The 21006-nt window shown below is 37.8% G+C and overlaps 3 protein-coding genes across 7 annotated transcripts in view; 1 reads left to right on the top strand and 2 right to left on the bottom strand.

Annotated features, from left to right (window-relative positions):
* Positions 1 to 742: 742 nt before the first annotated feature.
* LOC121736602 (solute carrier family 12 member 9) lies at positions 743 to 16054 on the bottom strand. 2 transcript variants are annotated; one of them, XM_042127905.1, is made up of 21 exons: positions 15913 to 16054; positions 14103 to 14234; positions 12769 to 12891; positions 12446 to 12580; positions 12055 to 12189; positions 11025 to 11227; positions 10329 to 10533; positions 9071 to 9250; positions 8110 to 8199; positions 7911 to 8026; positions 7732 to 7817; positions 7240 to 7441; positions 6880 to 7011; positions 6021 to 6128; positions 5524 to 5672; positions 5076 to 5261; positions 4553 to 4713; positions 4205 to 4332; positions 3531 to 3619; positions 1608 to 1725; positions 743 to 1101 (listed from the first exon to the last, which is right to left on the bottom strand). In XM_042127905.1, exons 2-21 carry the CDS (start codon positions 14218 to 14220, stop codon positions 1021 to 1023), a joined length of 2745 nt encoding a protein of 914 aa, XP_041983839.1. In that variant the 5' UTR covers positions 14221 to 14234; positions 15913 to 16054; the 3' UTR covers positions 743 to 1020. The 2 variants fall into 2 exon arrangements, with proteins under 2 accessions (XP_041983839.1, XP_041983838.1); XM_042127904.1 differs by lacking the exon at positions 15913 to 16054 and adding an exon at positions 15593 to 15867.
* A 1953-nt stretch (positions 16055 to 18007) lies between these two features.
* Positions 18008 to 18952, bottom strand: LOC121736503 (probable small nuclear ribonucleoprotein G). Its single transcript, XM_042127732.1, has 3 exons — positions 18809 to 18952; positions 18547 to 18694; positions 18008 to 18113 (listed from the first exon to the last, which is right to left on the bottom strand). The coding sequence occupies exons 1-3, from the start codon at positions 18838 to 18840 to the stop codon at positions 18063 to 18065; spliced, it is 231 nt and encodes a 76-aa protein (XP_041983666.1). The 5' UTR covers positions 18841 to 18952; the 3' UTR covers positions 18008 to 18062.
* A 403-nt stretch (positions 18953 to 19355) lies between these two features.
* LOC121736508 (transcription factor EB) overlaps positions 19356 to 21006 on the top strand; it is a 127742-nt gene continuing 126091 nt past the window's right edge. For 3 of the 4 annotated variants that reach the window (XR_006037031.1, XM_042127742.1, XM_042127741.1), the window contains exon 1: positions 19356 to 19689. Coding sequence is in view for 3 of the 4 variants with exons in the window: in XM_042127742.1 (XP_041983676.1) it covers positions 19529 to 19689 (161 nt within the window). In the remaining variant the exon portion in view is untranslated. The remainder of the gene's footprint in view (positions 19690 to 21006) is intronic. The other variant, XM_042127743.1, reaches the window with a different exon arrangement.

The raw sequence follows: 21006 nt of genomic DNA, 5'->3' as shown, positions 1-21006 counted from the left end.
AGCCACTATTTGCGATGTGGTTACGTACGAAAGTCTCCACACGGCACCTCAGTCAACTGTCAAACGCGGAATGAATGAAATGAATGAATGAAAGAGCGCGGCGTGCGCGCACTGTCATTGCATCGACGCAACGTTGTGGTTGCGATGTGGTCGGCCACTAGTTCGCTGGTGGTTGCGATGTGATCGGTATCACACACGCGGTCGACAACGACTGCAAAGTGTGGTACGTGTGAACAGACTTATTCATTTACAATACAAAATATTATACGCCCGACCACGTGGTGTGGTTGTGGTACGTGTGGGTTGGCCCTTAGTCTTTAGGAATATTATAATGTCCAATATTAAATAATAATAACTAAGCATAATATAGCATAAAATACAGTGAGCACGTTCATTCGATCTTTATCTTAGATACTACAAGATATGCATTAAATTAATTTTAAGGAAACCAGTACAAACAGACAAAGGTAAAGAATTTTATCCACGCGGATTTTTTCGCACTTAATCTGTAACACATTGAATCTTATGAGAGTATCCACACTTGCGACAAAAATTTCGCGATAAATTTATATGAATCAATTCCCGCGAATAAAACACGCGTAGTTAAAATTCGTAATGCCTAATTCTTCAGTGTCTGTTCAGTTGTGGAACCAAGCTTTAGACAGCAAAGTTTTTTTTTTATATTAACATTTTTTAAACATAATACAATTTGAGGGGGATTGCCTCACCATTGGCATCCTAGTTAGTTTTAGTAATCCTAGTAGTATAAACAGTGGAAATTATTCTATCTAAGTCCTACCACATACAGTAAATCTGCACGGTTCAGTCATAGAAAACATAATAGTTGATGCGTAAACAAAGATATAATATGGTAGATCCGAAACAGACAAAACATTCGGACATTTTCTCTATGGATGTATCTAGAGAAAGTGTTTTGGGCGTTTATGGAGAAACTATCTACGACCAAACTAAGCAGTTTGTCGCTCCTTTAGCGGGTATAATTGAGTCATAAGATTGTGGTTAGAGCGCCGTTGACGTCACGGACTTGAGGCCTCGCACGAGAATCGTCGGCGGCAGATCCTTCGTCATTTCGTCTAATACCTGAAGTTAAAAAAATAGTGAAGAAAATGAGTTACATTCAAAATATGACAAATGAAAATACATACAGTTGTATTTGCAGATAAAATTTACGGATAAAAATACAGTTAAATCATTCAGACTACGTACAGACTAGGATCCTTAGACACAATTTCACCAACGACTGTTAAACTTAATGCTCGAATTAGTATCACGTTTCGTTCACTCTTTCGTTTTTCATATGAATGAAAGAGAAGACATGACATTTCAACAAGCTGTGAACACTAACAGACGTTGGTGAAATTGTGCCTTACAGTATTTAAATAGTCCATCATTGTTAATTAAACCCTAAAAACGCAGCGAATTTATATATTGTAACTAACTTCACACTAGTGACGTTCCAAAATTTGCGTTCCGCTTAGTCTTAGCTGATATACATCCTATATGTAATATGATATTCATCCCAGCGAGTCCAACTTACGATAACAAGAATAATAATTATGCTATAAGTTCCGTAGCTAACTTCATACCTTCAAATACTGTTCGCTGAGGTCTTCGTCAGCGTCGGCGGCTGCGGGCGGCGGCGCCGGCAACTGCACGAACGTCACTGCGGTGCCCGAGCTGCGAGACTTCAGGATGTTGTTCACTCTGAATAAATAATAATAGTAGTTTAAAGAAACTTAAAAGCACACTCTATTTATTTTCATCTTTTATTAGAATTATTCGAATTCATTTTTTTTTTATGTTTAACAAATTATTGTCATTGGCTCTTAACCTTTTAACCGCCGAGCTTAAAATCAATTGTCGTGCCTCTAGCGCCGGCACCATAAATTGAAAAATTTATACCTACAACAAATAGTGATGTGCAATACTTATCTTTTTCGATGTCGATAATTTATTTCTTAATTTATAATTTATATAAAGTATAAACTGATATCTAGTATTTGAATCCATAATGTTGTTAGTATATATACAACGCTGGCAAAAACATTAGATAAAAACAGCTAGAATAGTGAAGTGACATAATTCCCGATATTTGTTATTACATTTCAAATAATATTAATTTCATAGTTGCCACGGATTAAATAATTTAGTTGTTTAAATATATAACCTACTACAAATATAGATTTTCAATAGTAGATCGATATCCCATCCCCTTCACACGCATACAATTTCATCTAAATCTCGTAGCAGACAGACAGATAGGAAAGCGTTACTTAGTAATTTATTGTAATTTTATTTATAATTTAAGTATCCACTACAATCACATTTATCGATAGCATCATCATAAGCACAACACTAGTGGAAAATTCTAGAAGGCGGCACTCGCTTATGACGTCAGAAGCGGTCGTCTTTTTCCGACCGTGGCGCAGGATGTGCTGACAACATTCGTTTCTAAACATGCAGGCTAGGGATGGGAATCGTCAATTCAATCACTGAAATTTTTATACTATATTTATTATAAATTAAGTAAAACAAACACGTTTATTTGTTCAGTAACCATTGCTTTATTTGTTTTATAATAAATTAGTTAGTAAAAACAGAAATGTTTTAATTTATGTGGATTTTTGCATCAGTAAATCATTGCTTTTGTCCCGTCCCTACTGTCGGATTTTTCCGACTCGGGCGTTGGACATCAATACACTTTTCTAATAATATTTTCGGTAATTTATTTAACTTTAGACATTATTTTTAGGTCTTCTAATTAAGAAACTAAAGTGTAATCACTTGTAAATGATTACTTCGTTAACTATTTACCAAGTATAAACATTATTTTAATATAATACAGTGCTATCAAACAAAAAAGGCAGATTAACCGAGTAGTAGTACTGGTCGTAAATATCCGACCTTGGCGAAATGGGCACGAAAATATTTGTCGGATTATTCCGACCTTGGCGGCTAAAGGGTTAATACGTAATCCTCACTCCCCGCCCCCTCAGCTCCGCACCGCGCCAGCCAGCATCGCCTCATCGGGTACATCGTCACAGAATACATAATTAGTACCTTACGGTACAGAAGTTTCACTCTCGAGTTTAGGTACGATAAACGCAAGCGTCCGGTCACCGGACTAGTCTCAATGAGGGATTTTCATTTATATTTTTTACCCATAATTAGCCTAACATTCCTGCATCGCGCTATCGAAGTTTTCTAAGCGCATCAGTATATATGCGACAGCTGAAATGTATCACGTGGGCTTCGGCCTGGCCGAACATAACACCTCGCTGCGCTCGGTCGGAAGGTCGTCTTTTGTGGCCGCCACGCATATCCCACAATTTTATTGAAAATCACCGTTGCCGATCCGTTCGCAACATTGCTAAATGAGAAAGAATTTGATATTATCTAAGTTAGTATTAATTATTGTTATTAGGGCTGCCACCAAACTGAAGTAAAATTTTACTCTAGGATCTACTGCTTAATCTAAGAGTAAGCTGATTTATATATTTAATACTTACTTCTGTAAATAGTTGACGGGTATACGATGGTACAGACCGCTATCAGCGCTGTCATTCAACCGGTCTGGTAGCTCGGGCCAGTCCTTTACCTGATGACATGATAATGCATTGTTAAGATGAAGTTTTAGTGTCTAAACACACCATACCGAAGTTACGCGGCCGAAGTTCAGCAAGTTTACGCCTGCAATGTAATTTAAATTACCGATGACACACCATGCCGAAATGACGTCGCGTTATATTTTATGCGTAGCGCATTGTTGGCGTAAACGCCGAACCCGTCGATCGTGAAAAAACGAGACACAATAGCTTATCTATTAATATCGCGGGCGGATGTGGCCGCTTGGGGCTTATTCTAAATGCGAAAGTGCACCTGTCTCTTTAAGCCGCCTGTTCGCTAGGTGGATTTTGTCTCGCGACCTAGTCGCGCAACACGAAATGTACGTGTCCCGCGACATGTCGCCCGACGTCGCAGCGACATTTACGGGTTGCGGGACTTGGCGCTGACTTGGGATTATCATGGAATTCGGTATGCAGATACTTTGTTCGCCGGGAAAGGATGTAGAATAGTTTTCATCGCGGAAAAATTTACGGTTCCAAAACAAGCATCAAGCCATAAACAAATTCTTTTACAACAGAGTTACGGGCATCATCAAGTCACTAGTTTATAAACTTACACTATGAGTAGTAGCGTTGATCCGGAGCAGTTTGAGCAGCTGGTCCAGTCGGTTGAGTACGGGAAGACTTTGGGTCAGCTGCGGTATGTTGGGGTCAGATGCGGTGGGCGGCGCAGTGCGATGTGACTCTGAAAATATGTATTATATATTATGCATACTCTAAGAAATAAATAAACACAAAATGATATTATGCCAAAGGTGGCTTTCCGATCCTCCCGGCAAGCGATCGAAACCGACAAATTCAAACAGAATGTCACTTTATAAACTAGGTTTTCTTTGGCCGACCTGTAGTTTTCTTTGCCCCCCCCCCCCCCCCCCCCCCTTAGGGCGGGGCTATACTGTACGCACCGACGACGTGCACGCGCAGCCGCAGGTGCGTCCAGCCTCGCGCCGATCGCACCACCGCCGCCAGCTGCAGTGCGAACAGCGCGCGCACCGTGAACGGGTCCGCGTGCGGGCACAGCGGCTCCACCAGCCACACGTCGATGTGCTGCAGGTGTGCCGACCGTCTGGAACGTAAAAAAATGTAATAACTCCTGCTCAAACTGGATGAACTCATACTAGATTAACATAAACAATAGCTAACTTCCCGTTTTTACGTACACACAGTGAATAAGGACTCCAAACTGTCCCTCTTAAATAGATATGACTAGCATAAACAATAGCTTAATTTCCACTTGCGCACGAAGAGAACGTCCGTGATCCGACACGATGCCGCGTGGCTCTCTGTCTAACCAGATGAATAGAAGTAGTAAAATAAGTATCTCTCCGTGTTACATGAACGCAGCACGTAAGAGCGCACGCAAAGTACAGTGGGCAGGCGCATTGCCGTCTCTGTCTAACCGGGCGGAGTGACTGAGATAGCGCTCACCTTTCGACAGCGGCCATGTCCAGCGTGTGGAAGTTGCGGCACAGACACACGTTCTTGCGTACGCACAGCACGTCCGACACGATGCCGACGTACTCGCCGGCGGACAGGAGTGAGGCGGTCTTGCGAGCGGGGAATATGTGCTCGGTGTCTAGATCGAATTCTTCCGTCTTGTATGGCGATGTTGGGCTGTAAAATGAATAATACTAATCAGAATAAGTTCGGACAAAGGACAAGTCCGTTAATAGTAAATAAGAAAGTATTTTGTTCCTATGATTCGTTACGCATTTTTTTTTACCTATAAACCGAGATAAGTTTTTTAAACTAACTTTAACTTAAATTGAAACGTTAAATAAGAATGACGTTTTTATTTCTCTGAAAGTTATTCAGGACAGCCAAAAAATTCGCAATATACAGTTTCGATCATCACAAAAGTTTCAAAATAACATACTCCAAGAAGAAGTCTCTAGGTGGTGCTGTATCACGGAAGCCCAGTAGCACGGTATCAGGTTTCATCGCGCCCAGACCCGACAGTCGCGTCAACTGCGCCGCGCCGGCGCGCACAGACTCAGCCAGACACAGTTCTACGAACGCCTTCACCTATGGGACATAATATAATTGATTATTATGTTTGTCAAAAACATTTTGTTACATTGTTATTTACATATTTTATACTAGACTAGATGACGCGATGAAATTCATTTATCATAAGGGAACCGTACATTTTTCCGGGATAAAAAATATCCTATGTTATTATAACTAGTATACCCATACCAAATTTCAGCAAAATCGGTCAGCGGTTTAGGCGTGAAGAGGTATCAGACAGACAGACACATTTTCGCATTTATAATATTAGTATGGAAGTATGGATATTATTATGGAAGTGTGGATCGTTTGTATGTCATATGGAAGTATCTAAGATGATGCCATTTGAACATGAACACTTACCTTCAAATGGTCAATAAGTTTGAGCCAGTACTTATGATCTTCGGCCAGCGGGTCGCCGGTGCCGTTCAGACGGCCGACCGTCACGTTGCCGATCACGAATAGACCACCCTGTATATAGATGTAGCAAGTTAATAGACGGATATTTACATAGAGGTTAATGCACATCCACCACCAATAAACAGAAACCTAACAGACTTATTAAACAGGGTGCAATTAAACCTTCCTGCCAAATTTGGATATATTGATCCTTTTTAAAATTAAAAACACACGTATTTTTTCTTTTATAATCACTCAGTACTATAATGTTGAGAAATAGCTTCCGAAAGTTATCCTAAAAACACTACAATTAATGGACACGACGCGTCGCCCGCGCGTGATGTGACCCCGCGCGCGCGCCTCCCCCCGCGTTACCCCCTCTCATTCCCTCGCGCCGCGAGTGACCGTTTTGCAACGATTTTAAATGGGATAAAATATTATGTCAAAAAAATATATAACATCAAATTTTTTTTTGTTAAACGGCCTCTCCTAATGATACCTAAGCCCTGGAAAAAATTTTAGCAGGAAGGTTTAATCGCACCCTGTATAAATCAAGACCCATACATAAATATGTGTATTCATAGATAAACTATAGTATATTCGTATTCGTCCAAAAATTGGGTATAGCCTGTGCGCGAACTCCCAAGAACTTTAGTTGAGAGGCCAAATGTTAAACATTGATTTAAAATCATCCAAGCTCAAATTCTGGAGTCAAAAATGAAAAATTTCTATATGCGGTATCTTTCACGTGGTGAATAAGCGACTTTTAATTTGATGGCATTGGAATGAAATGGACCTTGTACTATAGATTATTCCTTCCTACCTTCTTCTGGTCGTTGACGAAGTCAATGAGCGGTGCGGCCTGGCGCGGGGAGGAGATGAGCAGCAGCATCTGCGGCCGCCAGAACTTGACGTGCTCCCGTCGCGGGTCCAGCAGAAGCAGATACTTGCGGACCTGGGGAATATGATAGTAATTGATACATAAAATGATAGTTAAAAAAACACGTTTTTTTAATTTTACATTTTATTGTGCATACACATCACTCACTAACAATTGCGTACGTATAGCATAACACGCGTACGCATAGCGTAATAATGGTGCATTTAGGTTCCGTGGTCTGTAACTGTACCGTACTAAATAAATAAATATCCTGTAAGTGACGTCACAGGTGTCAAACATTACCTGGTGGAATATGAGCGCCTGGCTGAGACTACCCCACTTGGGATCAGCGGCGGCCGGCGACAGGAAGTGTAGAGCGACAACTAAACTGCAAGCTGCGAGCGCGACGCCGCACGCGTACGCGGGACGCAGAGCGAACACGAGCGTGGCGCACCCGCACAGACCCGCTAGTGATGTCACCCATGAAAACTGCTTGAAGGTCGGCCTAAAGTAAAAAGAGGGGAATAAGCATCAAGCAAGGAGATTCGGCTGCGTAATCGTAACAACGGTAAGTGAAGAACGATAATAATAAGTGTTTTGTATACCAATAATGAACAAAGATATACACGAAAACTATCTAACTCCATTTAGCTTTGCCATACCAGGATAAGATAATATAGAATGTAAGTACAATATATAATAAATAGTACTTATAGGAGTTATTTTTCACATTTAGTCTGAACAATAATAATAATTAGTCTACGAGGTTATATTTTAGTGGAATTTTTATCTTACCTAAAATTAGGGGCCGAAGCTAAGTCCAGACCCAAGCAAGCGAGGTTGATGGCAAAATAGCTCGTCATAAACAGCACAGAGTTCACCTAAAATGAGACGACAACAAAGATATTTAAAAACAAGAAAATCAGACTACATCATGTCTTAATATATTTAAGGCGAAGTTTATGTTACTTTACCTGAGCAATGTCATTTAGGGAATCGGCCATAATTCCAATTTGCACGAGAAGCCAGGAAGCAATGACAGCAGCCACCGGGTTGCCAGATTCAGACACCATTGGACGGAGAAGGAAACCTGATGAAAATAAAATAATTATTACTGGTTGTGAAGACGCATTATGTGATAAGTAAATGTTTCATAACGTGGATATTTCTTACCAAATATATTATCTTTAGCCAAGGCTTCTAGAACTCTGGAAGCACCGATTAAATTGGACAAACCGGCAGAAAATGTCGCCACCAACATACCTGTAAAGTTAATATTTATTTATGTAATATATTTTTAAATGCTTCTAAATTGTGAAATGTAATAACATATTCGTGGCGTTCATAAAAATATTCGAAAACGGAAACCTACGAAACGCACTATGAGATATTTGTTAAGGGGGCGACTAACCCTAAAGTGTCGATTTTATAATTCATTTTTATACATGAAAATAAGCCCCGAATTGTTTTATTTTCTAAAATTAGATACTACATTATACTTCCGAGAATTCGATCTGAGCAAAAACACGATATCTTAAAATTTTCTCGATAGAAAAAAATCACAAAGATGCATCTAATTTTCACGAATTTTTCATTTATTGCCATAACCGCGCATTGAACTAAATATTAACTAATATTTTAACACATTGTATAAAATTTTATCATTGAGAGATCGACCTAGCGGATTTTTAAAATGTTGTATATTTATCGAGTTATTAAGAAAAAACTAATTTGGCGATGAATCCGCGTCGTTCTTTTTCACCTGGCATATGAAAGACGGGCGTGAGTGTGAAGAGAGAAGGACGATGTTTGATTTTTGGGGTTAGTCGCCCTCTTAACCTGTAATAAGTACGTAGGCCATGGAGCATTAAAAATTCAAAAAATACAATTTTATCTTTATCCGCGCACATAATATTCTTGTTGCAATAGGGAATAATACGCAAAGGTCTGAGCAGAGGGCGCTACTGGCATGTACAGTAAATAATTTTACACCTTGCACACGTCATAATATTGACAGAAACGTTGTCAAACGCCAAACAAAACTTTTTGTTACTATCTGTGATGGTGCTGCTCTCTAGCGTCAAAACATGGCAGAAATATATCCTATTCTGGTATTACACCATATACTACTTACCAACAGCTATAAAAGGCGGCCATATATTAATAGGCAGTAGATACACGTAGTCATTAATAAGCAGTCCTCGCGAGCACGTCGCTCCAGTCAGTAATGTCAGCGCTACGTACGCCACCGCTGTGAACAGAAGTGCTGCCAGCGTGCCGGCCGGTATACTGCGGGACGGATTCTTTAGTTCACCTGTAGCAAAAAAATAAGTATTCACCTGAGATTATTATATTTTTAACGGCTTTAATAAAACCTATATATTATAAAACGCATAAAGCTGGACCATGTAGCATATAATTTATGAAATACAAGTGAGTACATAAGATGATACAGTACCTATTACAATTTACGTTACAAAAACCATACGTTATAATTTACATGCATGATCGCTGTTAGCGAGTGCCCAGCTTAATATAGGACCGCGGGCAATCCAAACCGAGGGCGCATATTTAAACGTTAGTTGGACAGTTTAATCCGTAATGTAATTTTGAAGTAACTTTTTTAACTTAGTTACTATAAAGAAAAAGAAAGAGGTTTAAGTACCTCTTTTTAGGCTAAAATATACTAAAAAAATAAAACATAGGAACACAGCTCAAGCCTTGCTTTAATTCTTAATAAAAAAAAGTACTTAAATCGGTTAAGTTTTGGAGAAGGAATTAGCGGACAACGAATCGATGATTTTCTGTTCTTTTATTAGAACTTTTGTCGTGTTATCTCTATCGCGCTCTGCGGTGGGAGACTTGAGATTGGTGAGACAGCAATACATTTTCAAATACCTATTTTCAATTTCTCTAACAAAAAAAAAGTAAAAGAACAGAAAATCTTCGATTCGTTATCTGCTGATTCCTTCTCCAAAACTTAACCGTTTTAAGTACTTTTTCATTAAGAATTAAAGCAAGGCTTGAACTGTGTTCCTATGTTTTTTTTTTTTTTTTTTTGTATATTCTAGCCAGTTTTGTTTTCTGGGTGTTTGAACACAGAGGAAAATCTGGCCGTTTTTTTGGGTTTTTGGACGTTCTTATCTTTTTTAATAATAAAATTATGAAAAAGAAGAAAACATAGGGACATGCTAATAGTGGCCATAGATATTCAGGAAAAAAATCATAACTCTACCGGCATTATCCAGGGAGGAAACAGAGGGCAATGTTTGTATGGAAAAACATTGTCCCCTGCTTCTGCTCTTAAATTGCAGCATCATTAATAGGGTATTTGATTTTTAAATTGTTTTTTTTTCATATATATAAGTATAAGTAATGAAATTAAAACTCACCACTCATATTAGCTCCAGCCATGACTCCAGTCACTCCTGTGAATAGCACTCCGAACACCGAGGCAAAGTCCACCATGTCACCATTGGGTGTGTTGTAGTCCCTCCCGTAGTCCTGGTAAAGATTCTCCTTGAATGTCTCCATACTCAGCCCCGTGTATGTAAAGTTGGTAATGTTTGATATCGAGTTTGATGATGGCCTGTCGATCTGAAAGAGATTTTTTTTATAAAATAAGGGGGCAAACGAGCAAACGGGTCACCTGATGGAAAGCAACTACCGTCGCCCATGGACACTCGCAACATTGGAAGAGCTGTAGGTGCATTTGAAAATACATATAATAAAACATTAGAAGATACGATAGAAAATCGGTTGCCAAATAAATACAGCAACATTGCGCAATTAACACAGTTGTTTTTTTAACAAAGAATTTAAATTATTAATCTACATTCACAATCGCATAGTCGCACGCTAGCATGCACGCATGTGCACACGCACGCACACACGTGTTATGGCAATCAGACATAGTATTTTAGCGTAAAATACTCAACAGTATAGGAACTGCCGGGAGCTTTTACGATAAGAGAATCATCAACGCCATAGCGTTGACTTGTCATAATTTTGCTATTCATGACATAGGGGCGGTTAACGAAAATCAAAATTTTTGTCATGTCATATATTGATGCACAGCCTATACTCACAATCATCGGCTTAGTGACGAAGAAGCTGATCAGCGCGCTGGCCAGGCACACCACCATGGTGACCCACGTGGCGAGGCTGGTGCGGGCGAAGAGCGAAGCCCCAGCCAATGACACGCCGAGCCCCACAGCGTTCAGCGTCGACCGATACAGGAACTGGTACCAGTAGCCGCCCCGCAGACCGGTGCCTTCCGCTACCAGGTAGCCTGAAAAAAAATAGAGTTATCGAATATATTATATAAAATCCTCGTGTCACAGAGCTTGTGCGCGAACTCCTCCAAAACGGCTCAACCGGTTTAAATTTTTTGAATGTACTATCAGAGAAGTTGATTCCTAGGCAGATGGGGGACCTAAGTAGTTTCTTATTATATTATTGTTTTAAAACCTTCTTAATCGCAATCTTGCGAATTAAGTACAGAAATTGGAGCAAACGAATTTTTGGGAAACAGCTAATTAAGTATAAGGCTGCGTTTCCACTGACGCGGAGCTGGGCGGAGAGGAGCTTAGCGGTGCCCGAGTTGACCTATCACTATGCTCGAAATCTCCGCTCCGCCTCAATGGAAACAGCACGAGCGGGGTGGAGCTGAGCTGAGGGGATATTCATAATAAAAATACAGCGAGGCGATGCGGTGCGGAGGACAACGAGCATTGTCGTGCAGAGCGGAGGACAGCGGTGCGGAGCAGGGCGGTGCGTGACTGTAGTGCCTCAGTTAATCATTTAATCAATTCCAAAAGTATGCTCCGCTCCGCTCCGCTCCATTCCACTCCGCTCCGCTCCGCTTCAGTGGAAACACTGACACCTTTTCACCGCTCCTCTCCGCCCAGCTCCGCGTCAGTGGAAACGCGGCCTAATTTGCTGTTTTCCAAAACATACTTTAATAATTATAATAGTAAAAAAGGTGTATGTGTTTCTTATATAGAGTTAACTGAAGAAGTAGTTGCGCTGATAGTGTAACTATTATTAAGAAAGCCATGGTTTTCATACCCTTCAACTGTCAGTCAGTCTGGCATAGTCAATATGATTATTGATTACCGTTTATCCCAAAGTTTTCCGTCAATGCTTCTGTACACGCTGATATGCACAGTGCACTTGATACAACATTGGCGAAGAAGAACAGCGTCCCAATGGCTCCACCGAACTCTGGACCTAGAGTCCTACTTATCATGACTGATTCTAGGGTCAAGAAAATATGTAAAATAATGTATGGTTGTATCTTATGTAATTCATTGATCATTTTAGCAACATTTTTTTTTTTGGATTTCAAAGAAAGATCGAGCATACCAAATTTTATGGTAGCGAAATTAATTATTGTTCATTACGAGTATAATTTGATTCTAAGGTGACACAGACACTTAATAAGGGACAAATAGCTTATCTGCTATTTTTGTCTCTCTCGCTTAGTCTGAATTTATAAAAAGGATACAATAAACTCCGCCCCCTTCCACGGCGCCATTAGTGGATATCGCACAAATAGAAGTCACTGTGAATCCAACTATCAGATAAGCAATTCCGAATTGTGCCAATGTTACTAGTATACCAGCATTTCCTATTAGGTAACCTGAAAAAACAAATAACACTTGTATTATCCTTAATTTGCATTGAGAAATTAGGTTCAAGAAAGTTAATTAAAAACTAAAAATCAATCAAATAATATTATATAAAAAAAAGACATTTTCTTAAAAAAAAAATTATGATAAGTATAGATAAAAATCACCAATTAAGATAGGTATAAAAGCAAAAACTTACCCATTCGAATGAAAACAAGTGCACTGAACATAGAGAGGACAACTGGGCAGAACACACCAGCAAAAGTGCCCACTTTCTTAACACCCGGCCTCTCCGATCTGAACTCACCAAACTCAACATAGCCTGGAAATTATTATAATCCTTTAAACATCATTAAATCCTATAAACATGCTGATAAAATTAATTATTAATTATTCGTCTACTTTATACATAAATTATAATTAAACAAGGCATTGTTTTAATTTTCTATTGGTAAATATTCATGACTTTTCATATAAATACTTAATTAAAACTACAATAAATTACCACTTTTATCCATTTTACGTGTTCAAATGACAAAAACAGTTGAGAAACTGATAAAGTTCAAAGTGAATTAATCTTGTCTTTGCATTGCAACCTTGATTGGCAGTTTGTTACACTTTCTTTGATTACGACAAATCTTCAGACTTGACTAGTGTAAACACTGTCCTCCATTTTTTATTACCTGAAGGTCAGCTTTACATCTTTTATCATACACAAGATGCTATCTAACTTTATACAATATACTAAGAGGAAAAACTATGATGTAGCTACATTGTATTTCGTAACAGATTCTTATAAAAAATGGAAATTGTATTTTGCTCAGCTTGCTAGTTTTTATTAAACACAATAAGATGTTGCCTACAACTTTGTCTTCACAGAAATTAATTTACGGCGGATCTGTTATTACAATAACGATTTATTTAATGTTACTAATTTAATACTCTGATGATTCTGAACAAAGGTCAACAAAATTAATTAGCAGAGGTACAGATACATAACTAGAAATATTACATGTACTTAACATACACACAGTCTATACAACTTACAAGGTAGTCTGTGTTATTATCATTAAGGGAGATCGCAGACGACAGACTTTTTGTGCGATCTAGTCGTCCATACAGTCGGCATGGCCGCGCCATGCCGACTGTATGGGCGCCGCAGGGCGCAGACTCGATCACACAAAAAGTCTGTCGTCTGCGATCTATCTTACAATTTTTTATATTTAGATTATTATGAATACATGGTTATCATTTTTTTGTGAATTCAAATTAGTACAAGTAAGTACACTACAACAAGTATGAAGTAGCAATATTTTGGCATATAAAATATAAATGAAAAAAGGTGATTGCACATTTATCAGCATGCATTCCCTGAACGCACCGTATGGTGCGTTCGATGCGTATGGCACATATTATGGTGCTGACAAAATTTTATGTGCGATCAGCTTTACAGACAAAAGGTAAACTGGTTAAATATCTATGTGTTTAATAAACCTGAATATAGTCTTGAAGATTGTCAATTTTTTAACATACCATCTCCAGGAGCTCTAGACATAGGTGTGTTCCTGCTAAATCTAGACCGAAGCTTGTGCATAAGTCCAGGAGGTGAAGCATTCACGCTTGGGGACAGGGGATCCAGTGTTTCAGCCATTGGGAACTTTGGACCTAAAAAAATATAGTAATATTGCCTATTGGTAACATAATATTACAACTACCCAGGGAATTTCATAGTGAATTTCTCGATTACATAACCTATTATAAAGAGGATTTTTTTTTACTGAACTGACTGTTTTTTTTTTAATAAGAATGTTATACAAGTTATTGAAATATTTTTTAGTTTTAAAAAATATAAAAGTGGGTGCATGTCCGCTAGTGTATGTTATTATTAAAATTATAAAATTGAGTGTCTAGGTAACACTTTTTGCATACATCAATAAAAATAGACTAAAATGATCCTACTATCCTACTAATATTATAAAGGCGAAAGTTTGTTTGGATGTATGGATGTGTGGATGTATGGATGTTTGTTACTCTTTCGCGCAAAAACTACTGAACGGATTTTAATGAAACTTTACAATAATATAGCTTATACATCAGAATAACACATAGGCTACAATTTTAACCGACTTTCAAAATGGAGAAGGTGTTATGTTCGTTTTTTTAACTTCAACGATTACTCCGCCGTTTGTGAACCGATTTTCAAAATTATTTTTTTGGTGTATAGGTTGTCATTCCAATTTGGTACCATATTCATAAAAGTGGTGACCTGATGAAGATATCCATAAGTAATCGAGGGAACTGCTCAAAATTTATATGGAAATATGTGGTGACTTCGGTTTCGTGAGCAGTATTCTAAGCATATGCTACCAACAAGTAAGATTTTGCACCACGGTATACCATGGTTCGGGAGGTGCTGAGAGAACTCCTGACTCTTTATAGATACAAGTTTGGGAGTTTCGATGTTGTTTTAAGAGCGGAAAGCATATGTTACTATGCAAATTACCTCCATCTTAATCATTATCACTACCATAAACCGTTATAGAACCATGTGTCATCCCATTTTGACACTATTATTGGTACTTTTCATAGTCTTTTATGATATGTCACTTAAACCGCAGGTAACACCGCGGGGCACAGCTAGTTGTGAGATAAAAAAATTGATTAAATGATATTGAACAAGATGTTATATGCAAATATGTATTATTAAGTATATTAAAGTTTTAGCAATAACAGGTGGACTAGAATTTTGTTAGTGTGGGAGTAACTGTGACCTTTTATCCGAACTAATGAGTCATTGTAACATACAATCACATCATATATTAGATTGTATCACACAAAAAAAACAATAATTCAATAAAAAACAACTAGCAATAAAGTGGTACACCTTTTTTAAAATGCTTTTAAATTGCCATTTATTAAAACAACTAGAAATAGACTTCAATGAGACCTAAATACATCTAATTAATATCAATTATTATAAATAATTTCATGATGATTAATATAAACATGCAATAAAGACTTACTTAGACCAATGTCTTCCATTTTTAAATATCGATTAAGGAAGCACAGGTAAGTTTCAGGAAATTCAATCGCCTGATATCTATAGGAAGTATTAAGTATAAACACCTACAGTAAACTACACAAGTTAAAAAAGAACATAACTGCTACAGCCGGATTTAACATGACGTCGATAAAGAAACAACGTAAAAAGTATAATAAGATTGTATTCAGCTATGTAACACACTGCACTAACTGTTTTCAAATTGAATTATGGATACAATCCCGAGATACAACGTAAACAAAGCATAACATGAAAGCATACCAAGCCCGTTGAGTCACTCACTTTTTATGAATAAATAAATACTGGAAATGTGTCCCTTTGTCGTAGATTTTCTCTAAATCATTACATGCGTTTCGTCATTATTCTAGTTTTATCGGGAAAACAAAGTAGAATACAAAAACAAAAAGGAAATTTAAAAATTTGCAATTTGCAAATTTTTTGCGTCAAATGTCGATGTCAAAACATATTTGACAGCTGTCATCAGTGACAGCAATTTTTTTTCAATATAATTTATGCAACGTGCATGCTTTGTACAGGCTTAATTTTACGTCAAAATATTCAATCCCCTTGGTCAATATACTAGGCCAAGTTAGCCTCAAAAAAGCTTGGTGTTCTTAACAGAGGTCAGAACGCTGAGCGGGATAGTAATATATCAGTCCGGACCAACGCCTAAAACTGTACAAGGTCTAGATCAGCCTCATATTGTGAAATACTGTTCTCATCTCTGGGCAGGGGAGCCAAAGCCGAAAATACCAACTTTTCCCTCTGGATCGTATCCAACGAAGGGCTGCCAGGCGCGCTCCGAAGGGGGGGGGGGGGTCCACAACTCACAGGGGACATGACCCCCCCCAAAATCTAAGGTCAAAGGGAAAAATCTCAAAATCTTGCCAAATAATAAAAGGAAATTTCTAGTTATTCCTATAACAGCGATAAATTTTTAGTGTAGTGACTAGTGAGTGACCCCCTCAAAAACTGCGACCGCGCCAGAGGGCTGCTCGAATTAAATTGACTGCCATAGTGTTACGTAGTACGCCGAGATGGAGGTTCACTCTGCATCCTCTATCGGTTGTATGATGTATCACGGGGAGTGTTCGGATTGAGGAATCGTGGAGGAATCATACCTCCTGCAACTTTTCGCCATCGTTCCACGCGAGAAATTTACCATCCCATCACCTTGGTGAGTGGTCCACCAGTCTTCGATCGTGTGTTTTTCGCGTAACTTTCTGTCGCGCAATGTAAAACCCTGGAATGAACTGTCACCAATAGTATTTCAAGACCAATATGAACTGCAAACCTTCAAGAAGAGAGCGCATACCCTCTTAAAAGGCCGGCAACGCACCTGCAGCTCTTCTGATGTTGCTAGTGTCCATGAGCGATGGTAGTTGCGTATAATATAATAGTATGGTAGTTGCTTTTCAAATTCCATCAGGTGACCCATCTGCTCGTTTGCCCCCTTATATGCAAATATATGCAAGGTTTACATATTATCTTTGACTGGCATTTGAGAAATGTGAAATGAATAACATTGATTCCTTCCTTCCTAGTCGTTTTTTTTTTAAATAAAATAAGGGGGCAAACGAGCAAACGGGTCACCTGATGGAAAGCAACAACCGTCGCCCATGGACACTCGCAGCATCAGAAGAACTGCAAGTGCGTTGCCGGCCTTTTAAGAGGGAATAGGGTAATAGGGGAGGGTAAGGAAGGGAAGGGAAGGGAATACACCAAAATAACATTGATACTTATAAGTTATAAGTATCAATGTTATTTTGGTGGTCACATCCCTCAGCCATTAAATGGTAAATAAATACAGAGGACCTTCAAATTTAAGGTCATCTGTATTTATTTACCACCATGATTCATGCAGCGTAATTAATACGCTGTGTAAACAGTTTTGAGTTATGTTAGTAAGGACTAAGGACCAAAGATAAAAGGAGGATTGAATTTCATGGTCTCTGTCCGAGTGGTTAATACAATATATTATTTTGTTCGTTTTTGGCCATCATGACATACATAATGGAATAAAGATTTGTTCTGTAATAATGTCATCATCACCAATGAAAAAGCATTATGTCTAGATTCTAGGCTGAAACGGTACAGTTTCATGAGCCATCAAAAGACCACTAATTTATAACCATCAACATGTACGGTACTGAAAGCTATCAAGCAACATAATATGTCTATAATATTTATTTCAATTTCCAGCCCTCTATGAAACGTAAAGGATAAGTGAAACAAAAGAAAAAACACATTAGTAGAAGTGTTTAAATTGTTTATAATAAAAAGTACACACATTGTGCACACTTCAACTTTGTTTTTACCAAATATTGCTGTAACACATTTCTACACAGACTGGTTGTTTATTAAAGAATTTGTTACAAACTTATTGTTATGTACCTTAGCATTAAACTTACAAATACTTGAAACCACACAAACTAGAGTCTATCTAATGATTCTAACATTATGATACTGTTCCCACGAATAACCTGAAAAGAAAATTATGATGAAAATTCCAAAAATGAAAAATAAAATTACCATAAACAATGGCACACTGTAACTTATAAATTTATGCCACTATAGAAGTAGAAATATGTATTAACATTTAACCCATCAATCCCCAAGCGCCACCCGGCTGCCGCATAACAGTTGAAAATCTATTGTGATTGCGATTCCCACGATCATATTAAAGTGCAATTAAGTGGGGGTTAGCTAATAATGTTTACAGAATATTTTTGTCGACAATTGCAGTAGTAGGTTTTAATAATTATAATTAATTAAAATACACAATTAATGTTATAGAGAAAGATTTGTATTCTTTTTTGCACCTATAAGTTTTCTTTACCAATTTTCTTTAGCGGACGTTATTGTTATCGCTTATTGCAAAAATATTTATCACAGTATATTATGTAGTTTACTCACCACCATCCCAATGAGGTTTCTAGATCCATCTTTGGCTTCCTCGACTGCCTCGTCCAGAACAAGGTTCATGAAAGGATCAAATCCACGTAATACGCCGGTCACGCTACGACCTGCATTTAGTTTGATAGCCAGTTTCTTGTCCATAAACCTGTGATAACATAAAAACAAATAAAAAACCACACTTGTAAGCGATGCTTAGGTTAGGTGACTTGAATCGTAAACTATGCTCGATTATAAGCTATGAAACTTTGTTGATTCTTACTTTTTTAATTCTGGGGGGTGTGCCTTCGACATTTTGTATTATATTTAAGGAATATTCTATCTGAATTAGTGTTTTATTCAAACTTTATCAACGCCGAAAAACAAGCATCTACAAGCGTCCCAAACGCAAGCGGCAAACTTGCTATTTTTTTCTTGACAAATGACAGATCACACTTCACAGATAGTAAAATCACAATTCACATAAGTATTTTTCCCAACCACGCTTTTGTCTATAGATTTGGTGAAAACTTAAAAATATAATAGGTTTTGTTTTTTGTACCCACTCGTCGTTATTATTTGCGTATTGAATTATGTAAATGACACGTATTAAACGTTAATTTGAGTGAAAATAGACTTTTTCATACATTTTTATTGAAATATTTTTAAAAGGTGTTGTTTACATTGCCAGTCACAAAAATGTCGCTACTATTATGATACGAAGTTAAGGAGTACAGCTGATAACGCATTACTGCTTGTGGATAAGGTAATTATTAAATTGGTCGCATTATAGTCATCCTATCTCGTAAGGACTCTATTATCTATGTGCAAAATCAACAACAGCAACAAGTAGACAGCTGGGGCCTGGGAGGATGGATGCTGCAAAGATATCAGTCTTTTATTTACAAATGTCGTAGTTTTGGTTTTTCTAAATATGTTTTTGTAACGTTCTTAATTAAAAAAGTTTTATAGTGTTAAGTTTGTGTTGGTGTAAAAGTTAAAAATGGATGAATCCGGCATCGATATGGGCTACGATCTCGCCTCTCTTCTTACGAACGACTTCAATATTGACCAAAGGATTTGGGACGAGATGAACGCAGCTCAGCATCAGCAGGATTTCATGTTCTATGAGTTGAAGTCGAAAGCCGTCCCGGTCACAGAAAGGTAAGTGGCCTAAACTTTGTTTCCGGAACTATGTTGCGAACTATTTTGCGTGTGATTATCGCGAATATTTTTAGCTCATTGTTACAATATACGTATGAGGAACAATTTCACTGAAGTTAGAACGTCCGCGACCCTGAAAATATCTTGGCAAAGCCCCCAATTTCGCTGTGTTTATGTTTGTTCTACGAACATTAGCTTTTGTGACTGTTGCGTCGTCTATTCTTGTGTACTTTCTTTTTTTTACATACATATTTGCATAAACATACAATAATTTAACGACCCGTGTTAAATAACTAATCAACTTTTGTAAAATGAACCTACCTATAATACTAATAGCTAAAAATATCTTAATCGCCTGTTGTACATAATAAACTTGCAAGAACGTCATATTTCGTCACGTCAGAGACTGGAAAGTCTCAATTTTCCCGCCTTTATCCCGAAGACAAACTGGAAAATCGCGCTTTTTTTGTTATACTGGTATTTATAAATATTATTACGGGCAATCAACGTGCAACATTCGTAGGAATAAGGAAGAACAGTATTAAAAAACAGATGAGTACTTTCCAAATTGACCTCCTTTGGAATGTCTGACTCTGAACTGAACTCGTCAGTCGTCACTCGTCATAATCGAAGACTAAAATAAAGTTTAACTTCTTGTATTATTAATTTATTATCTATTCTGTGGTACCGTAGGTATAACCTGAAATGTTTATCACGTGATGCTATTAATTCACAAATCACAAGTCATAAACTCCATAGGTAAAAACTCTATATGGCATAATATATCCCGATTCCCGATTCTCGTTCATTATTTTTATTGGATTCTCAGACTATCCTCTCACTACGCGCGATAAGCGATCAGAGGGCCAATCCTCGTTCTTCGAATCTCGATTCGATTCCTAGGTCATCCCAATCGATTGGGATGACCTAGGAATCGAATCGAGAATAAAGATTGGGCCTCTGATACTCGTCGTTCTTCATCAATCGCCAATCTTGACTTGTAACTTGGTATTCAGAGTACAATAGCCAGAATCTGCTTTTCTCAATTCTTTTTCCACAATTTTTTTTCCATAACAATTGACTGTATAAGGAAACTATCACGTTCGCCGAAAAAATATTTTGCGTCGAGACGATAATTAGAATTTAGTATGCAAATATATTAATAACTAGCTGTTGCCCGCGACTTCGTCCGCGTCAATAAAATGTGATAACAACAACGTAAAATCACTATAATATGTTGCTATAGAAATTTCAAGCAGTCCGGTCGATTTCTCATGGATCGCATTATCAGATCACCACTTTGGTGATGATGTTACC

The sequence above is a fragment of the Aricia agestis genome, chromosome 19 (genome assembly GCF_905147365.1).
Source record: "Aricia agestis chromosome 19, ilAriAges1.1, whole genome shotgun sequence".
Classification (NCBI taxonomy): Eukaryota; Metazoa; Arthropoda; class Insecta; order Lepidoptera; family Lycaenidae; genus Aricia; species Aricia agestis.
Note: the sequence above shows the minus strand (reverse complement) of the source record. Positions and strands in the feature narration are given on the sequence as shown.

What these genes read in the sequence shown, in the direction of transcription:
- LOC121736503 (XM_042127732.1), bottom strand. Translation starts at nt 18,840, where the DNA reads ATGTCGAAGGCACACCCCCCAGAATTAAAAAA. An exon ending in CACCCCCCAGAATTAAAAAA is followed by an intron (nt 18,695 to 18,808) that starts GTAAGAATCAAC and finishes ATGTTATCACAG; the next exon opens with GTTTATGGACAAGAAACTGG. An exon ending in GAAACCTCATTGGGATGGTG is followed by an intron (nt 18,114 to 18,546) that starts GTGAGTAAACTA and finishes TTTTCTTTTCAG; the next exon opens with GTTATTCGTGGGAACAGTAT.
- LOC121736602 (XM_042127904.1), bottom strand. An exon ending in GGCTGGAGCTAATATGAGTG is followed by an intron (nt 9,251 to 10,328) that starts GTGAGTTTTAAT and finishes TTTTTGCTACAG; the next exon opens with GTGAACTAAAGAATCCGTCC. An exon ending in TCGTCAACGACCAGAAGAAG is followed by an intron (nt 6,129 to 6,879) that starts GTAGGAAGGAAT and finishes ATCTATATACAG; the next exon opens with GGTGGTCTATTCGTGATCGG.